This window comes from Zalophus californianus, chromosome 5 (genome assembly GCF_009762305.2).
Source record: "Zalophus californianus isolate mZalCal1 chromosome 5, mZalCal1.pri.v2, whole genome shotgun sequence".
Lineage (NCBI taxonomy): Eukaryota > Metazoa > Chordata > Mammalia > Carnivora > Otariidae > Zalophus > Zalophus californianus.
The window spans coordinates 104,572,916-104,592,056 of NC_045599.1; the positions used below are offsets into that span (position 1 = coordinate 104,572,916).

General features: G+C 34.3%; 1 protein-coding gene across 3 annotated transcripts in view; it reads left to right on the top strand.

Annotated features, from left to right (window-relative positions):
* The window catches only part of RNF145 (ring finger protein 145), a 55,303-nt gene that overhangs the window by 33,305 nt on the left and 2,857 nt on the right, over positions 1 to 19,141 (top strand). For all 3 annotated transcript variants that reach the window (XM_035727624.1, XM_027605255.2, XM_027605257.1), the window contains 6 exons: positions 1,026 to 1,261; positions 3,827 to 4,002; positions 7,430 to 7,570; positions 10,143 to 10,325; positions 16,762 to 16,909; positions 17,806 to 18,162. In XM_035727624.1, the coding sequence (XP_035583517.1) occupies positions 1,026 to 1,261; positions 3,827 to 4,002; positions 7,430 to 7,570; positions 10,143 to 10,325; positions 16,762 to 16,909; positions 17,806 to 18,162 (1,241 nt within the window). The remainder of the gene's footprint in view (positions 1 to 1,025; positions 1,262 to 3,826; positions 4,003 to 7,429; positions 7,571 to 10,142; positions 10,326 to 16,761; positions 16,910 to 17,805; positions 18,163 to 19,141) is intronic.

Genomic DNA, 19,141 nt, shown 5'->3' on the forward strand with positions numbered 1-19,141 from the left:
TCTGAATAGAAAACATTTGTGTATATTCACATGCATAGAATAAATCTGAAAAGGGTAATGGTGTGAGTACCTAATTTTTAAAAAAGATTTATTTAGTTGTTTGAGAGAGCAAGCAAACTTACATGAGCGGGAAGGGCAGAGGGAGAGGGAGAGCCAGTTTCAAGCCAACTCTGCACTGAGCACGGAGCCAGATTCCGGGGGCTCGATCTCACAACCCTGAGATCACCTGATCTGAAACCAAGAGTCAGACATTCAACCATCTGTGCCATCCAGGTGCCCCTGAATACCTAATTTTTATTGAGCACTTAACTAGGTTTTAGATACAATGCTCTCTATGCAGTGCTTCGTCTAATGGACCAAAGGTATTATTAACAGGCTGTCTTGGTGTGATAGGATTATAAGAGATTGAACTTTTCCCCCCTTTTTATTTCTCTGTATTTTCTAACTTTTCTATAATGATCATACATAATCCTCTGGGAAGAATTTGTTACTTAAATTTTTTAGTGTTAACTTTCACTATTGAGTCATTTGGAAAGAAGGCTTGCATCGTCCTGTAAAAGCAATTAAAGCTTGAAAATCTCAGAATGAATTTTGTTGCAGCATGATCTTAGAGAAGTAACTGTATCTCTGGAATTTTATGCTATCACCTATACACCAGAACAGTTAAATATTGAGGACCTTTGTAAAAAGAGCTATATATAAACAGTAGTAATTGAATAACTATAATATTGAATTAGACATAAAAAAAACCTTTTTCTGTATTATATATGCCATCCAAAATGTGATGAAGACCAGTGGATATTTGTGCTGCTTTTTTCAGATTAGTACCTAGGAAACTGGTGCTCAAAATTGACAGAACATGTGAATATGTAATTATGGTTAGATGAGGTAAAAATTTGATTTAAATTATTATCTAAGAGATCTTAATTAGACTTCTTCAAAAGCTGTGTCATCTTTATTGGCAGTGTCTTTTGTTTTTATTTTGTGGATACCAAATCTTAAATGCGTTCTCCTCCCCATTTTAGGTCAGTTGGTGGTGTGTACTTTATGTTCCTGTGTCATGAAAACGAAGCAGATTTGGCTCTTTTCAGCTCACATGCTTCCCTTGCTAGCACGACTCTGCCTTGTCCCTCTGGAGACAATTGTTATCATCAACAAATTTGCTATGATTTTTACTGGATTGGAAGTTCTCTACTTTCTTGGGTCTAATCTTTTAGTACCTTATAACCTTGCTAAGTCTGCATACAGAGAATTGGTTCAGGTAAGACTGACAACCACACACAGGTAGATAAAATTATACATAAAAATTAGTTCTACTAAAGATTTAGTTCACTTCATAGTTGTGATCATGGTAACATTCTGTTGGACAGTTTCTAAGTAGCAACTATTTTCAACCTAATTAGGAGCATCTGCGATTCTTTTTGATGAATTGTTCTGCAGGGAGGCAGTGAACTGAAGTGATTCTGGGGAAGCAGAGTGTCTGGGGTTTTACTCTGGCTCTGCTGTTGACTAGCTGTGTAACCTGGGGTTGGTGGGTAGTTACTTAAGTTGGCTTATCCGTAAAATGGAGCTAAGAGTAACAGTTGTACTTAACTTGTAGGGTTGCTGTGAGATTTAAATGAGTTCAGTGTGGCAGAAGTATTGAGTATGTGTTAACTATTATAATGAAGACAAAAATAATACAGAATTGAAAACGTAGAGGTAAAATCTGGATTTTTCTTCTGATTAAAGTCCTCCTGTGACTACAGTTTTTTTCCTTGTATTTGCCAGCTTATGTAAACTGAGAAGTAGTTCTGGGCATTCATATGATGGATTTTGTTTAAGATATACTGATTTTGCCAACATGACATGCTTCTGCCTATCCTACTTTTTTTAGCCTTTGCTAAAAAAAAAGTAAACAGATTATTTCCCAGATAGAAACAATAGATATATAAATATTTCCATTTGACTTGTTTGATAAGTTCAGTATATAAAACAGATACGAAAACTGACATTGATATAAAAAGAGTGCTAAAATGCACATTCATTTCTACCTTTTGACTGTGTGTATATGACCTTAAGGTACAGGAGGCTCTCAGATTGACTAAACTGAAACTACTAAGTGAAGTGGGTTTTTTTGTTGTTGTTGTGGCCCCAGGGGCAGATTTCCCAGAAAAATTTCCCTAAACTCTTGGCTTTAGGTTGATTCTGCCTTCTTCTTTGTTCATCTTATGTAATGATTAACTTGGGCAATTTTCCTGAAAGTAGGTCTTTCAGAGAAGAGGAAGTTATTTTCATACTCAACGAAGAGCTATTTCATGAGGAAGGGTTATAGTTGTATTCAGAATAAGAATGACTAAAATATGTATTTTTTCTTTGAATTCAGTCTTGTGGAGCTACCCTAGTTTGTGGGAAACAGAAGACAATTAGTAAACATTAATTGTTTACTGTTTATTTAATGGGGACTGTTAAGGACAGAGCCCTCATTTTTCAGTGTCATGTGTTTACCTTCTTGGTTGCCTTAAGATTCATGCATCACTAGATGTCGTAGTTGAAAATAAATTCTAGGTTATGAAATCCACAACCTGGAAAGAATTGGATAGGTAAGAAATGGAAACTCTCAGGCTTTTGAGTCATCTGTTCTTTGAATGGAAAGGAGGAAAATTACTCTCTACCTCTCAATGATCAGTTTGCTGCTAGTAATAACTTTGCAGCTAGTTGGACAACTTGCTTTTTCTTTAAATATTTTCTAGTAGGGGAAAAATAGAAGTTAATCTTGACTGGATTTTAGAGAAAGCATTTGATTTACAGAAAAAATTTAAATTTAGAATAATCTGCAAGTCATTGCATTTTAATTTAATACTTAAAAGATCTAGGTCTACCTAGAGATAGGTGTTAATTAGAAATCAGAAAAACTTGAAGTCAGTGTATTTTAATTTAAGATTTTTGAATTTTATTGAAACATTCTGGTATCACATTGAGAGTTCCAGCAAGACAATTTGGCTATGTAGGTTAGAGTTTGTAGCCTGCCTTGCAGAACCCTATTGTGTTACCAGAGTCTGGTCCTTGGCATAGTAACTCCAGAAACTTTGTTACATGTATGCTCTTAGGCTGAATCAGATTATGAGAATTGATTCCTCCTAACGAGTCTCATAAGAGATTGTTTTACAAACTGGAAAGCTAATTTACTGGGTAGTAGATTAATAAACTTTTTTTAGTTGTACCTTTTTTCCTGGTGTTAATGCACTAGGCAGATCAAGTCAATTGAGAAATGTTGTTTGATAAATACACAGGAGGAGCAAGGGGAATTGATCTGTCTGGGGGAAAAGACTTACTAACTGTCTTTGCTCTCCAATAGAGTAAACTCCAGTGTTTATTCTGTCTTTTGTCAAACTGTTTCTCCCCTATGACATTTCCTGAATAAAACCGGAAAAATTCTTCCTTTTACATTGCCCCTTTTTCTAGCCATTCACACACTATTGCATCATTTATGGTAGTCCTGATCATTTTGATTTAGACTTGAGTAAGTTTACAAAGTCTACTCATCCTACCTTTGATGTAGTTTTACTCTGAAAGAGACTTTACTCTGAACTGTAAGGGCAGTTTATAAAGGTTGTCATTTGATGAATGTGTGTCAAGTGTTGATAGTAATGCAAAATCAGATAATTTTAGAAAACATACTAACTGTATATACAGAGCTAACTTTAAAGGAATTTAGTTGGAACAATCTTATAGTGAAAGAAAAGCAATTTAATTTTTCTCTTTTTAAGTACTTTGAACTCTTTTGTGTTTAAAAGTGTTTATTGAAGTGATACAAGATGTTTTCCTGTCTCATTTTCTTATTCAGGTAGTAGAGGTATATGGCCTTCTAGCCTTGGGAATGTCCCTGTGGAATCAACTCGTAGTCCCTGTACTTTTCATGGTTTTCTGGCTCGTCTTATTTGCTCTTCAGATTTACTCCTATTTCAGTACTCGAGATCAGCCTGCATCACGTGAGAGGCTTCTTTTCCTTTTCCTGACAAGGTAATTAATAAGAACATATGATACTGTACATAATCTTAGGAAGAGAAGACTTTGATCTAGGAATAGCAAGTTTTGCAAATTTCCAGTTACATTAGAGTGTACCCCATATTTAATTAAGATAGGATTTTCATTTGGTGGATGCCTAGGTCTGGCAGTGCAGGGAGGTGCTAAGGTAATAATGGTATATTTGGCTGTAGCAAATGATTTGTGGAAAGGTACATGGCAAATTTTAAAAATATTTTTTTAATTTCAAGTTAAACTATTGGTTGGGTAAATAAAACATGTTACTAAAAATAATTATCAATTACTAAGTATTTAATATGTGCCACCACATTCCTAAACACTTTTCTTCACATTTAATCTTGACAGCAACCCTGAGAGATAGGTGCCTTTATTATCATTTACCATTTTTTAATAGCTGAGGAGACTGTACTGAGAGTACCTTGCCCCAGGTGACACCGTTGAAAGAAGCCATGCTGATGTCAGAGCCCATCTGAGTTCAAACCTTACTCTTGCAACTAACGCCCTGTTATTTTTAATGTTTTGCTTCATTATTCAGATACAGTCAAATAATTGGAGAAGTGAGTATATCATAATGCTTTGCTCTTTGCCCCAAAGGAATTCTAAGACTTGGTTTTTAAGATTTAGTTTTTTAAAAAAATAGTCTTAAGTCATCGGAGTCCTTTTTCTACTAAAGTTATCTTTGTTGTGAGCTACATCCACATTTGTCATTTTTCCACTCTTGAGTTTGAATCTCAAGCCCTCAGAACCTAGCACATGGCTATGTATCTTCATTCCCTGGCACACACAGGCAAGAATGAAACTCTGTCCTTCGGGAGAGTACATATAGGCAGACAAAAGTGTTGAGTTTTAGTTAATAGAGCCATTGTTTCTCAGCCAACCAAGTGATGGAGCACTGTGCAGTAAGGGGTGCAGGGAAAATGTTAACACAGTGTTAAATATCAATAAAAATGTCATAGGACAGTACCTATTTTAGTAAATAAGCAGAATAAACTTATTTTATACTTTCTAAAAATAACACTTTTAGTTGATAAGTAGCTTCTATAAGCATGCAATAAATTGATACCAAATATATTTTAATAGTTCATTATTAATGAAGTTTCACTGCTATTGTTTATTTTTTATTTTTTTTAAGATTTTATTTATTTGACAGAGGGAGAAACAGTGAGAGAGGGAACCACAAGCAGGGGGAGTGGGAGAGGGAGAAGCAGGCTTCCTGCAGAGCAAGACCCTGGGATCATGACCTGAGCTGAAGGCAGACGCTTAATGACTGAACCACCCAGGCACCCCTGCTATTGTTTTTTAATGTAAATATTATGGAAGTTTTATGAAGAATTTTAAAATGATCCAAAAAGTAATTCAATTTAAAGAGAAAGAGAAATAGAATCCTTTGGTTAGGATAATAACCTAAGTGTGAGACTGGGATTGGTCATGTTTTAAACCATATTATTAGCCATTAAAAAGCACAATCAGATCAAATGTAGCACAGTGTAATAGGCTTAACAAATCAGTAAGCCATGAATGAGTTTGGACTTACTTACAAAGTAAGAAAGTAATACTGAAACTTTTAGATGAGGTTTAGGTGTCTTGACAAAATGATTTTTCTCTCTATTCCTTTTTATACGTAGAATAGAGTACATTCCTAAATATAGGAATGTTGAACTTTGGTTTTTAACAGAGAAGTTAATTGGTTCTTCTGTTAATTTCTATCTCTGTAAGCATTGTTCGTTGTCCTTGATGCTTCTTTGTGCCAGGTTACATTGGTGTGTTTACCTTGCCAAAGAACAACTTATTTACAAAAGGAAGATTGCAAGTTTATCAGCATATTCTGACTAAACAAACCAACTAAAAAAGCACACACAAACAAAAACTTTGTTTTTGCAGCCAGGAAATAGAAACTAAAATCAGTAAAACATCTCACTGAAGAGAGAGAGGAAGAAAAGTTTTATAAAGTTTTCCAAATCCTTTCACTTCTCCAAAGTTAGGTTGAAACCTTTTGCTTTCTTATGTTCTCTTTTGAAAATATCCTCTTGAAAATGTAATTAAATCATACTGCTTGGGTATAAAAGATTTCTCTAAATATTAAGACAAGAATAGAGAAATAGCATGGATCATCAGTAAAATTTTCAGACTTTTCCCATGAGAATGAAGTAAAAGTTTTAGTGTATTTTTAGCCATGATTATTACTTTTTAGTTATTAGACAATTTGTTTAAACATCCTGCACAAGGATTTCTGAGAAAATGTCACATTTCAGAAATTAGATTTCTAAGAATACCATACAATCATTCTTTTAGCTATCAACCACCATGACTCATAGATATCTTGACTCCTAAAAGAAAACCACATATTTTTTTTTCCTCATCATAATGTATATTGGTCTATGGAAAAGTAGATGTTTTCACTTAAAAACTTAACTTATGAGCAGTTAATTGTGTAGGAAGGATAACTACGTAGCAGAAGCACAGAGCTACATAGTAAAGGATAGGTATTGATTTGCCTGAATGAATTCCTCATACATACAAATGAAATTCTTAACTGGAATTCTCAGACTTCTCTGAACATTTGTTAAATGCTGTATAAATGTTAAATCCAAACTATTAGTACATAATATTACATATGTTTGTAAAATACTTGTTAATGAGTTAGTTTCTAATATGTTCAGTGAAAGTATGGAATGTATTTCCATAAAGTGTGAAAGTATTTACAAGCTTTAGTTAGTGTAAGGTCTTCCAGTTCTTGTAAGTGGTATTCATAGCAAACTTTTATGTTAAAAGTTGATGATAAAATTATTTTTTAAATGGTCTTAGGCTGTATTCTTGGATATGCTTTTGAAATAACCCAGAAAAAAATGCAATTATGTAAACCTAAATTAAATTAAAAGTTAAAGTATTAATAATATGGAAAATACTGTTGTATTGAGAGGAGTTGGGAGCTGCAAAGTCAATATGGGCCTTCCCTGGTAGCAGTTTGGTCAAATAAGGAGTTTTGACAGGTAATCATATTAGCACAATTCGAATAGCCAACATTTTTCAGAAGGTACTATGGGCAACTATATGAGTCTTTTTTGAATATTATCAGCATGTTAATTATATGTCTCTTAGGGTTTGAAGACAATTTAAGCCCTTACTGCTTTTGAAAGAGGTGATAAAGAGAAGACTATTTCAGATATGATGCTATGGACTGAATATTTGCCAAAGAGTTTTAAAAAAATGTAGGTTAGGATACTAGAAGAATGGATTTAAATTATTAATGGAGTGGTTAGGTGATTTTTACCTCAAATTTTGGTTTGGGGTGTTTTAATTGATGAGGATCAGATAAAGGTTGGTGGTTATTTGAAGGCTTAAGACGGTTTTTTCAAATGGAAAATTTTTATCTGTCAATATTTCCCCACCCTCCTTTTTCTAGTATTGCTGAATGCTGCAGCACTCCTTATTCGCTTTTGGGTTTGGTCTTCACGGTTTCCTTTGTTGCCTTGGGTGTTCTGACGCTCTGCAAGTTTTACTTGCAGGGTTATCGAGCTTTCATGAATGATCCTGCCATGAATCGGTAAGTTCTTGACTATGGCTACCTCTAGACATTTAAATATTATATATAATTTGAAGAAGTAATGATGAATTTCAGAGGAAATGGAATTTTGAGATATTTTTTTGAATGGTTGCATCTATTTGGATTTAAAATACTATTAAAATATAACTGAATTTCCATATGTAAAAGATGAGTTTTTACTGTATGTACATATCAATATATATTGGACACTTTCCTAGATTTAAGAGATTTTTTCATAGGGGAGGGGCAGAGGGAGAGAGAGAATCATAAACAGGCTCCACACACCCAGTGCAGAGCCTGACATGGGGCTCAGTTTCACAACCCTGAGATCATGAGTCATGAGCTGGAATCAGGAGTTGGACACTTAACCAACTGAGCCACCCAGGTGCCCTAAGAGATTTTTGATAGCTTGCTTTTTCCCATTTGAAGTTTAAGTGTAGACCTGTTAAAATCCAATTTCTATATTTGATACTTAAAAATTTTTTTGTGTGTGTGGACATAATTTGGATACTGATTGAAGTTTCAAAGGATGCATTAATGAGAACGCAGAATAGTTAATCTAGTTATTAAATCACTAAGATTAGATATTGGGAAACCCTATTTCTAAAACTTGTCACGATTTCTGTTAATGTAGGAATTTTTAATGGTTTCATTTGTATAAATTTATATAATCTTAAAGTCTTTAAATCTTTATGGAATGTTGCAGAATTAGTAGATGGTGAGTATCTTGTAAATTGGAGGAAACATTTTTTGGGGGGTGTACAGTATTTTTTTATGACAGAAGAGAAAAAAATGCTTTATAATCTTCCTGCTAGTCCCAGCTAACGCCTTTATAATGGCAAAAGAGGGAGGAGGGCAAGAAAGAAAAATAATTCACACCATTCAGAAAATACGAAATGAGAAGTGACAATTCTTCCTCCCCCTGCTTGCCATTTCCTCTCCCTGAAGGGTAACAGTTTATAATGGTTATTTTAAAATTTCTTATGGGGAAAAGTACACACACATATATATTTGCTACTTTTGTTTTTGTTTCATTTCCACATAGTATACACAGTTCTGCACTTAAGTTTTTCACTTAAATATGTTTTAGATGTTTTTTTATGTCAACACAAAGACATCCTCATTCTTTTTGATAAAGGTATAGTATTCCAAAATATGGATGTATTTCTTTTTTTCTTTTTTTATTAAAAAATGGTTCCTTTGTATATGTCTCCTTTTTTTTTAACTCTTAATTAGAAAACTTTTAAATTAACAAAGTTGAAACAATAGTAAAATGAACCTCCAGATACCTGTCATCTATCTCCAGTAGTATAGCCAGTCTTCCGTCATGCTTGCCCCTATCTACTCCACTTACTTTGTCCCCTCCATAATCCCCAGCTGCCTTTGTTTGGTGCAAATCCCAGATATAATACCATCTTACCCATAAATATTTCAGTCTCATTGTCTCATTTGAAAAAGCATAACTACAATAGTACATTCATTCCCAGTAAGAGAAGAATTCCTTGACATAAAATTCCCAGTTGGTGTTCATATTACCCTTTTTTGTGTTTTTAACATTTTGTTTGTTCAACTTCAGATCCAAATAAGGCCCATATTGCAGTTGGTTACTATTTTTTTAAGTTTCTTTTAATATTTAGGTCCCTGCTGTGTCTGTATTTTTTCCCTTTCATTTTATTTGTTGAAGACACGAGATAGTCCTGTTTAGTTTTTCAGAGTCTGGATTTTGCCAGTTGTATCCCTGTGATATCACATAACATGTTCTGTTATTCACTATATTTTCTTTTACATTTAAATTTTTTGTAGTACATCCATAGGGTAAATTATCAGTAAGATTATTGAGTTGAAGGGTATATACATTTTTAAATTCATTAGCAAGTTTTTCTCTAGAAAGGTTTTTTCTGTTTTATCTCAACATTAGTCTCCCTGTTTTTTCTCAAAATTCCTTGTCAATGGTTGGGTCATCAGACTTTGAAATATTTACTCATTTGTGGTTTTGAAAACTGGACTTAACCTTTGTTCATTTATTTGTGAGGGTTCTTTATAAATCAAGTCAATAAGATGAAAAAGATCTCAAGATTTTTTATGTATTTTCCATATGGAAACTGAATTTCAAGAAAGTATATTTATGTCTTCTCTAGTTCTTAGGTCTACTTAAAGAGACCTTTCCTACTCCCAAGATTATGAAGACATTCACCTATGATTTTATTTTTTATTAATCAAGCTACAGCTCATGATATAAATATAATTCAGTGGATATCTAAGAATGGTAGAGTATCTGGCTCATTAGCAAAGCCTGGTTAGAACACTTTTATTTATCTTAGAAGTTGCTTTTTATCTCCTCATTGTATGCTAAAATAATAGCTATTACATTTTGCACACATATAATGGTGTATTATGACTATGTATTACTTATTACATCGATGCTCTATATAAGTTAATATTCTGATCAGGTTTTTTTGTCTAAGTCAGACTAGATCACAAATATGTAACAACAGTGTAAGTCTTTGGATTATTTTCTCTTGGAATGAAATGAGATTTTGATTGTTTTTCTGAAAACGTGTGCTTTCTTTAGGGGCATGACAGAAGGAGTTACGCTGTTGATCCTGGCAGTGCAGACTGGTCTGATAGAGCTACAGGTTGTTCACCGGGCATTCCTGCTCAGTATTATCCTTTTCATTGTCGTAGCTTCTATCCTACAGTCTATGTTAGAGATCGCAGATCCTATTGTTCTGGCGCTGGGAGCATCTAGAGACAAGTAAGAAACTTCCTAAAAGAAATTTTTGTAAAATTCTTTGTACGAGTTTGTTGTTTGAAGATTTAGATAATATTTAGAGACAGAAAATGGATGAATAATTGGTATTCGCGTAAGGTAACAAGTTTACCTTTTTTTTTTTCTATATGTTTGACTTTTCTGTTTTTTTTCCTCAAGATTCTTATAGTTAGAAATCACATCAAAGGCCATGTAATCACAAGTCAACTTTTTCTTCTTCAGAGAAATTTAATTAATACTTTTTATATTCAGTTTTAAAATGAAGAATGGAGAGGATCAAATTTAGTCCAGGAAATACAGTAAATAATGTAATTTTATTCTGTGTAATGCTAAAGCAGAGAAAGCATTGAGAAAACAGGAAATCATTTGAAGGAGAGAGAAAGGCTCTCAGGCAGTCATAAAGATAGGCATTTATGGAATAGTGGCCTCATCTGATGGCCTTTAGACAGTTTTAACTTACTGAGGTTTTAATGGGGATTCTTGACACCTTATGGGACCAGGTGAAATTAATAGCTGCATTCATGTTCATGCCATATTACAGAAGTTCTCTTAAGGAATGAAAGTCAAGTTATTATTTAGCTCTTTAAGGTAGAATTAGGCTTACTGTAGTTTATACAAGGACATTCTATAAAGAATTACTAAAAATTCAGCACCACTGTTTCTTTCCAGCGTCTGTTGACATTCTGTTGATTTTTGAAATACCTGAATTTATTGCTTCTTTGGTAGTGTTTTATGAGTAAGGGAACAGGCAGTCTTTTGGGAGATAGAATTTTGACAGCAGATGTTTAAAACATTTCAAATTAACATTTTAATTACAGTTCATCAGATTTATCTTTTTATCCCTATATCCCACATTGCTGAACATTCTGAAATTTTTCTCCAATGGTAGAATGGCTGCAAGAATCAATTTAATTTAAATAAGTTTAGAGCTTTTTGATTTGTTTCAGATAATCATTTTAATTAATTATAGTTATTTGAGATTTGGTTTTGAGGTTTAAGGTATCAATAGAAGCATTTAAGATGTTGAACTCAGTGGTGAACTTGGTTAAGTGGCCATTTAAATGGGTTGTTTTTGACCTAAGGACAACACTGTTTTGTCATTTCTGGCAGTATCATTTAGTAGTATTACTCATACAAATTAATTTAGCGTATACCGATAAGACTAATATAATACTATAGAAAGTATCAGAAAAGAGAAAGAAATATCTAATTCCACTGCCGTAAGAACCAGTAAATCCAGTTCTGATTCCCACCAGGATGTTGAAGTAGCCTCATTACTGGCTTTTTCCTCCAAGGTCAAATGGAGAGGAAATTTGAAAGGAATGAAACTGAGAAGCCCTGTGTGTGGGTGTGGGGTGGTTATTTTGCATCATTGTCAGTGTTCTTGCTGGTGTCCACTGCAGCATTCGCCAAAGGCAAGAGGGGTTCTTGGCTGTGAAAGGACGAAAAAGGGATGAATTGTTAGGGTTAGGTGCTTCTCTCCTACCGTTGCCTATGGTAAATAAGAGAGTACAGCCAAATGCCAGTACTTTTTAAAACAAATGAAATCGAAGAGTTTGAGAAAAATGTAACTGATTAGAACTGACTCAAGAAGAATTTAAAAACTTGGATAGTTCTGTGACTGTTGAAGAAGTGGAAGCAAATGGCAAACATCTTGACCCAAATGGTATTACAGGCAAGTTCCAAACTTTGATGGAACAGATTATTCCTATTTGAAACACACACTTCCAGACAATAAAAAGAATACTCCCCAACTCATTCTGTGCGGCTGGTGTAATCCCTGTATGGAAGTCACACAGACAACTTGAGAAAGATAAAGTTTTATTTCACTCATAGCAGGAGGTACTATGCAGATTTGTAATATTGGCTGGAATATAGACAGCTTGAGCACTAGAACAGAGAGCCCCCAAACACACCTATATATGTTGGACTTTGGTATATGACAAGGGTGGCATGTCCAGTGAGTGGGGACAGGTGGTACTCTTCCATAATGTTGCTGGAAAAAATGGTCTCTATTGGGAAAAGGAGAGAATGGGTTCCTATCTCACACCATAAACAAAGGACCAACTCTGGAATGTTAGAGACCTAAAATGTCAAAAACAAAAATTAAAACTCACATAGGCTACTATATTTTGGACTTTCAAGTAGGAAACAGTTTCTTAAACTGACAACTGCTGTGGGAGAGCGAGACTAAGAGTTAAGAATGACTGTGATTAGGAAAGGAAAGAGTGATAAATCTAACAATTACAATTAATAACTTTTTAGACCTAAAGTTAACTTTATAAACTGGGAGAAGATATTCATAGTATTTGCACTTGCCCAAGAATTGGTATCAATATACAAATAGCTCAAATGAGCAAGAGAAATGGATGAAATACATTTTTATCTTTAGGCTTTTAGTGAAAGAGGAGACACATGAATATGAAGAGAGGTTCAGCATCTTTAGTGATAAGAGAAATGTAAATCAAGACCACACTGAAGTGCTGTTTTAAACCTGTGGGATTGGCAAGGAATAAAGGAAGGAAGGAAGGAAGAAAGGAGAGAGAAAGGAAAGTCAGCTAATTATCTAGAGTGGAAAAGGTCTAGATGACATGGTATCCCTGGTTTCTGGTGGGAGTGTAAAGTGGTGTAATCACTTTGGAAACAGTGCGGCCATTCTCTCCTCCTACATGTATACTCTAGACGTTCTTACACATGTTTCAGTAAGGACATGCAGAAGAATGTTCATTGCACAATTCACAGTAGCATAAATCTGGGAACAACCCAAATGACAATCAAACAAAGTGGGTGAGTAAATGTGATAATAATCACCATGGAATGTTAGAAATGCAGTGACACAGAAAACAATATGCACGATTCATAGCATTATAAAGTTAAAAAGTAAATCCCCAAAGATGACAGTATAGAATGTTATTTTTGTGTTAAACAAAAATTTAAAATATACTCTTTAGGAATACAGATAGATTAATAAAACTATAAAAAAGGAAAAGCAAGCAAGAGAGTAAAGAACACAGATTCATGTTGATGCTTTCAATGGGTGCAGGGAGGCAGGACGTGGAATAGGCAGGCCTGCTATGTGGTGAAATGTGGGTTATTGTCCGGGCCCTCACTTTTGTATGGGGAGACAGGTTCATGAAGGCTTGTTACAGTATTTAAGATAGCTAATTAGATTACTAGCTCAGTAAAAAGAGGGCCACCCACAGACCAGTGGTGACAGTGCATCCTGAATTAAGGATTATGACTAATTCAGAGTACTGGGGATTGAGAAAGGAAACGAAAAATATCTTAACTCTCAAATTAGAGGAATAATTAAGAGATAATATCGATAATTCATATAACACTGCTTCTCTGTCATTTAAGAAATAATTACTAGGGGGAGAAAAGCCTCACATGTCTTTGGAGTTGCTTGGACTAGAGGTAATTTCCAGTGTTTAACTTCAAAAGGTGTCTCAGTTTTAGCCGTAGAGATAATTGTTGCCCTTATCTATAAATTTTATTCCAGTTTTTAACAAGGAATTTTAGGATAATGGTCCACTTACTCAAATTACATAGTAGATTTTCAAATGACAAACTTCTAAAAAAAATGGATTGGGGTGAATGTAAAAATTTTTTATTTTATTTTATAGTGCTTAACCTATTAATAGGATAAGATTTCAATGTTGTTTTCTGCTGTTCATTTTATATTTAATTTTAAATTAGATTTTTATTGAATTTTAACTGCTTAAATAAAGATACATATTTGTGTATATAATATACACACCTATGTTTGTGTATATATATTTGTGTGTTGGTGTGTATACACACACCAAAATTAGAAATAAATTATAACTCTTGGCATAATGGTGTTTATGCTTCTTTATGTATATAAAAATAATATACGTACATCTGTATGTGAATATATACCTATTTTATATAAATGGATCATAGCTTGATTTTGAAAAAATACATTTAAAGCTTTAAGGCAAATTACCCTATTTAAAGAAAGTGATTTACAATTTAGTATCTAATAAACTATAACTACTGTTACAGTAATTCCTTCCTGCCTGCCTTTCTTTAAAAAATAAAGTAAAACTTTTTATTTTTTGGATCTCAAAGCAGAACTACTGACAAGTTTATGTTTGTCCCATAACTTTGGAAGGTAGAAAATGTTTGCAAGAAAAGTTGTAAAACAGTTCCCAAGTACCTAGCTTTAATTTTTCTTCTCTGAATTAGTAAATTATAGAAAGTCCCATACAGTCTAGCATTTAACCTTGTGTGTGGTTATTTTTCTTTATGCCGCCTTTTTTTTGGTTTCCTTGAGACTGCGTGGATTTGAGATCACAGATAATGATTTTTAATTAAAAAATTAATTTTTTTTTTTGCAGCCCTGAGCTCTGAATGATTTTGGTTGAAATCTACATTTCCTCAATGGATGAATATGAACAAATGAACAAATGAATAGTTCATCTTTTATAGGAAATCATTAATAATTTCAAGTCTTGATATTCAGTTAATAGATTGTAATTGAGTTTTGTGTTTTAAAAGAGGAAATCTGTTTTGGGTTCATACTGATTTCTTTCTAGATTTGTGATCACTGTGTTAAAAAAGTACTCCACCTTTGGCTTTTATTTACCCAGGAAATGGAAATATCTAATATCTTTTTTTTTTTTAATCCTTTGTGGCAGCCCTCTATCTTTATTTGCTTGTAAATCAGGTATATAAAGTAACGATAAGTAAATTTACAGGGGGTAGAAATGACCTTTTTTCTGTTGTAAGGAAAGATTTTTCTAAGTTCTGCTTAAGGCACTTGTTGGGGAAGGTTTTTGTTTATGTATCTTTTAGAACTTGGTATATAATCTATCTTAAATTGGGGTGTATTTAAGGAATGATTTATTAGAATATTTTGATATATGAAGAAGTACACAAAAGAAAAAATTATGTCCCTTCTCCTTTTGCCATAACTATGGGGCTCCTTCTGTGTATGTATTCCACCATTGACAAGTAGGGTTCAAGTGGAATCCGAAACTGAAATCTAAGTCTAAGAAAGTCTCTCGATTTGTTGGGTGTCTTAAAAGCATAAAGTTTTATTATATGTAAAAAGTGTATATATAATATGTATACACACTAAGTTAAGTATATGTATACATTAAGCTAAATATATGAAGTTATATATATATATACTTACGTATATATAGTATTCCCCCATAAGATAACCATGATAACTTTTGTCATGCTTATATCTTAGGGCTTTGAATTTGGGTGGATAGATAGGTTTAAAAAAAAGTAGGAATAGATGGAAAATAATTTGAAAAATATCACGCAGAAATAAATATTCAAGTTTTATTTGGCACTACAAACAAGCCTTTGAGCTTAAAAGCTGAGCTATGTGAAGGAGTTACTGTTCTTTTTTTCAAGGAGTTTAAATTTGGGTGATAAGACATTTTTATGTCTGTGTACATTAATATTATTTAGATAATAACTATAAAATATAAATAAAAATGTTGAGGCATACAACATATAAATATCTGTATCATTGAAACAAGACTGCAGTTTCAGTGTATGATTGGCTGGTACCAGTGTTAAGAATTCTGAGAGGGTCAGTGATTCCTGGAGAAAGGATTCACGTTACCTGATTTGTTTAGTTTGAGCTAGCCTAAAGGGTTTAGAACAAGAGAGAGTGGGACCAGAGGCATTTCTAGTGGGGTGTAAGAGTGTTTGTGTTTTTCTGGGAGTACAGTTAATTAACCATCTTTGCTTGTAGTGAGGAACAGGTGTTGACAAGTTTGGACCAAAACACTGGGAGTCGAGGAGCTCAGATGCCAGGCTAGGAAGTTAGAGAAGGCATTGACAATATTACACTAGTAGAGCTTTAGGAAGATTAATCAGGCAGGCAGTGTCTGGGATAGATTGGGACTAGGGGAGGAAGACCAGCTAGTAGGTCCTACAACACAGTTGTTCATAGTTTTTACGCCTCTAGCCCTGACAGATGTGCGGATTAATAGAGCTGTTGGAGAACCATTCCTCTTAGTAATACTGCGCTCACAGTAGCAGAGATTTTCATCACAGTGTAACAGGTGGGGAGAAGATGTCTCATGACTTAAGGTCACACATTATTGTTAAGGCTTAATGCTCCAAAAGCCTGAGATAACTTTGAAAGTGGTAGAAATGAAAATGGAACTGAAAGCTAATTACTGAAAAAAATAAAAAAAAGAGAATTGATGGTGTTTGGCAATTTTGACTGAGTGGAGAGAAGAGAAAGGGTGACTCAGGTGGCTTTGAAATACCAGGCCTATGACCCCTGTCCTGAAATCTAGTACAGTAACTGGCAAGGAGAAGGATGCTTAGTAAAGTATTTGGGAAATGTCAGCATGGCCCGAGACCTAACATGATTGTTGTGGTCCTGGGTGACAGGCGCTTTAAAGGAGTATTTTTCTTTTTCTAGGAGTTTATGGAAACACTTCCGTGCTGTGAGCCTTTGTTTATTTTTACTAGTGTTCCCTGCTTACATGGCTTACATGATTTGCCAGTTTTTCCACATGGATTTTTGGCTGCTTATCATTATTTCTAGCAGCATTCTCACCTCTCTTCAGGTAAGCCTAGGAATAATTAACTATATAATAACTGATTTTCTTATTTTTCCTTCCAGAAAAGGAATTAAACTTTTTTGAGATGAATGATTGTAAGTGGCCTATTTAGGTGATAACTTCCTACCTTACTTATCAGAAAAACATTACACTGATATGAGCACAGACGTTAGATGGTAGGTTATTGAAATACCACACCTATCCATGTCACTGTATTTTTTAATCAAGGTAATTAAACTTTGCAAATGTTTAAAATGGATACAGAGCTATCGTGTAAAGCTTAAATTGATAAGCAACTATAAAATATTAAAAGATTTTATAGCTTGTTTGGAGCACATTTTTTAAGTAAATACCCACTCGAAAATATCCTTAGTTTCTTGATGTGTATGAATATATGACATACGGGTGTAATACACACATAGATACGCACAACAGACGATACTGCCCTGGAAATAATCAGCTTATTATAACTTGAAAGTGGATCTTTGCTGCCTGATCAGTAAGAAGTAAAAGAAAATATAACACTGGCAACCAAGATTTATTCATTGTTGCTTGTAGAGGTAAAGGTTCTTTGAAAGTTGAGGAGCATGTACAACTACAGAATTAGGAAAATTTAAATAGAATTTTAATGGTTTTGGTGATCTGAGGAATAAAAGGAAAGGATGAGTTAGAGAAAAGTGATGACTAATCAGAATTTTTTAAGAAAGTCTCAAGATACGGCTTTTTGGTATCAAATGCCTGGATTACTGAGATCACCCACATTTTAATTAAACCATGGTTTCCGCTGATACTAAATATGGCATCCTAAAAGTATTAGGATTGTTGTTATTGCTTAAAGTCTATGAAAAGTCTTTTTTAGTGGTCATACTCTGTTTTAAAAATACATGTATTTTTTCCCCCAGGTTTTGGGAACACTTTTTATTTATGTCTTATTTATGGTTGAGGAATTCAGAAAAGAGCCAGTGGAAAACATGGATGATGTCATCTACTATGTGAATGGCACTTACCGCCTTCTGGAGTTTCTTGTGGCCCTCTGTGTGGTGGCCTATGGCGTCTCAGAGACCATCTTTGGAGAATGGACCGTAATGGGCTCAATGATCATCTTTATCCATTCCTATTATAATGTGTGGCTTCGGGCACAGCTGGGGTGGAAGAGCTTCCTTCTCCGCAGGGATGCTGTGAATAAGATTAAATCATTACCCATTGCTACAAAAGAGCAGCTGGAGAAACACAATGATATTTGTGCCATCTGTTACCAGGTAACTTGCACAGTAAGAATCCATTTGGGTGGGTTGTTGGTGTATCCCCTGGGACTTTAACCACGTTAACCATATTTAAGTTAAATTTCTAGGCAGAATTATTTCCTTGGTTAAAAAAAATAGGTCTCAAATTATTAAAGACCTGATAGAATATTTCCATTTTATTTCTGAACTAAGTTTTTAATTTAGTCCCTCAAGTTCTAATTTATTGTTATTTTCAACATTGCTCACCCATAAATAAAGGAAAAACAGGTCAGGTGTATTTTATGTTTACTCCCAAATATGTGTACACACACACACACACACACACACACACACACTATCAAATATATACTATCAATTCAGGAGTCAGCAACTTCTGAAAAGTGGTGTGCCAAGATTCTGATGCTTTTCCTTCTGGTATTTCCAGGATGGGGAAGAAGTATTCGTTTACTTAACGTAAGTGTAGAGGGTATGTGTTTACCTGTGGGTTGATGGACATCTGAGATGGATATAACCTGTGCGTCTGGAATTGGGGGCCGGAGGCTATGGTAGAGGCAGCTGATCCGTGTGCCATTGTAGTTGGCCTTCCTGGCATCTTTGGCATGTGTGTGATGAATAGCTGACGTCTGCCTTCTATTAAAATTGAAAGATAGTATTTAAATGAGTTTGGAACTATCACAGCGAAAAATAGGCCTACAGTTTAGTCACCGGTAACCTGTGCAGGGGGTGGTTGAGTAGCAGCTTTTATAGCTGAACCGTACTGTTGGAAGTATGCATAGAAATTAAGGGCAACAACAGAAATTCTTCCTTTAAAGTGGCTCTGAAAGAGTGCAAGCTGGTGGAATAAAACTCTAGATAGCGTCAGTGAGTATGAAGGAATGAATGTTCTTCGTCCGGGGCTGCTTTACAGTTTAGATGGGAGTGGGTATGTATTTGTGTGTGTTGAAGACTGTCTAGTGTAAGAGTTTCGTCCAAGAATAAAACGCAGCTACCACTT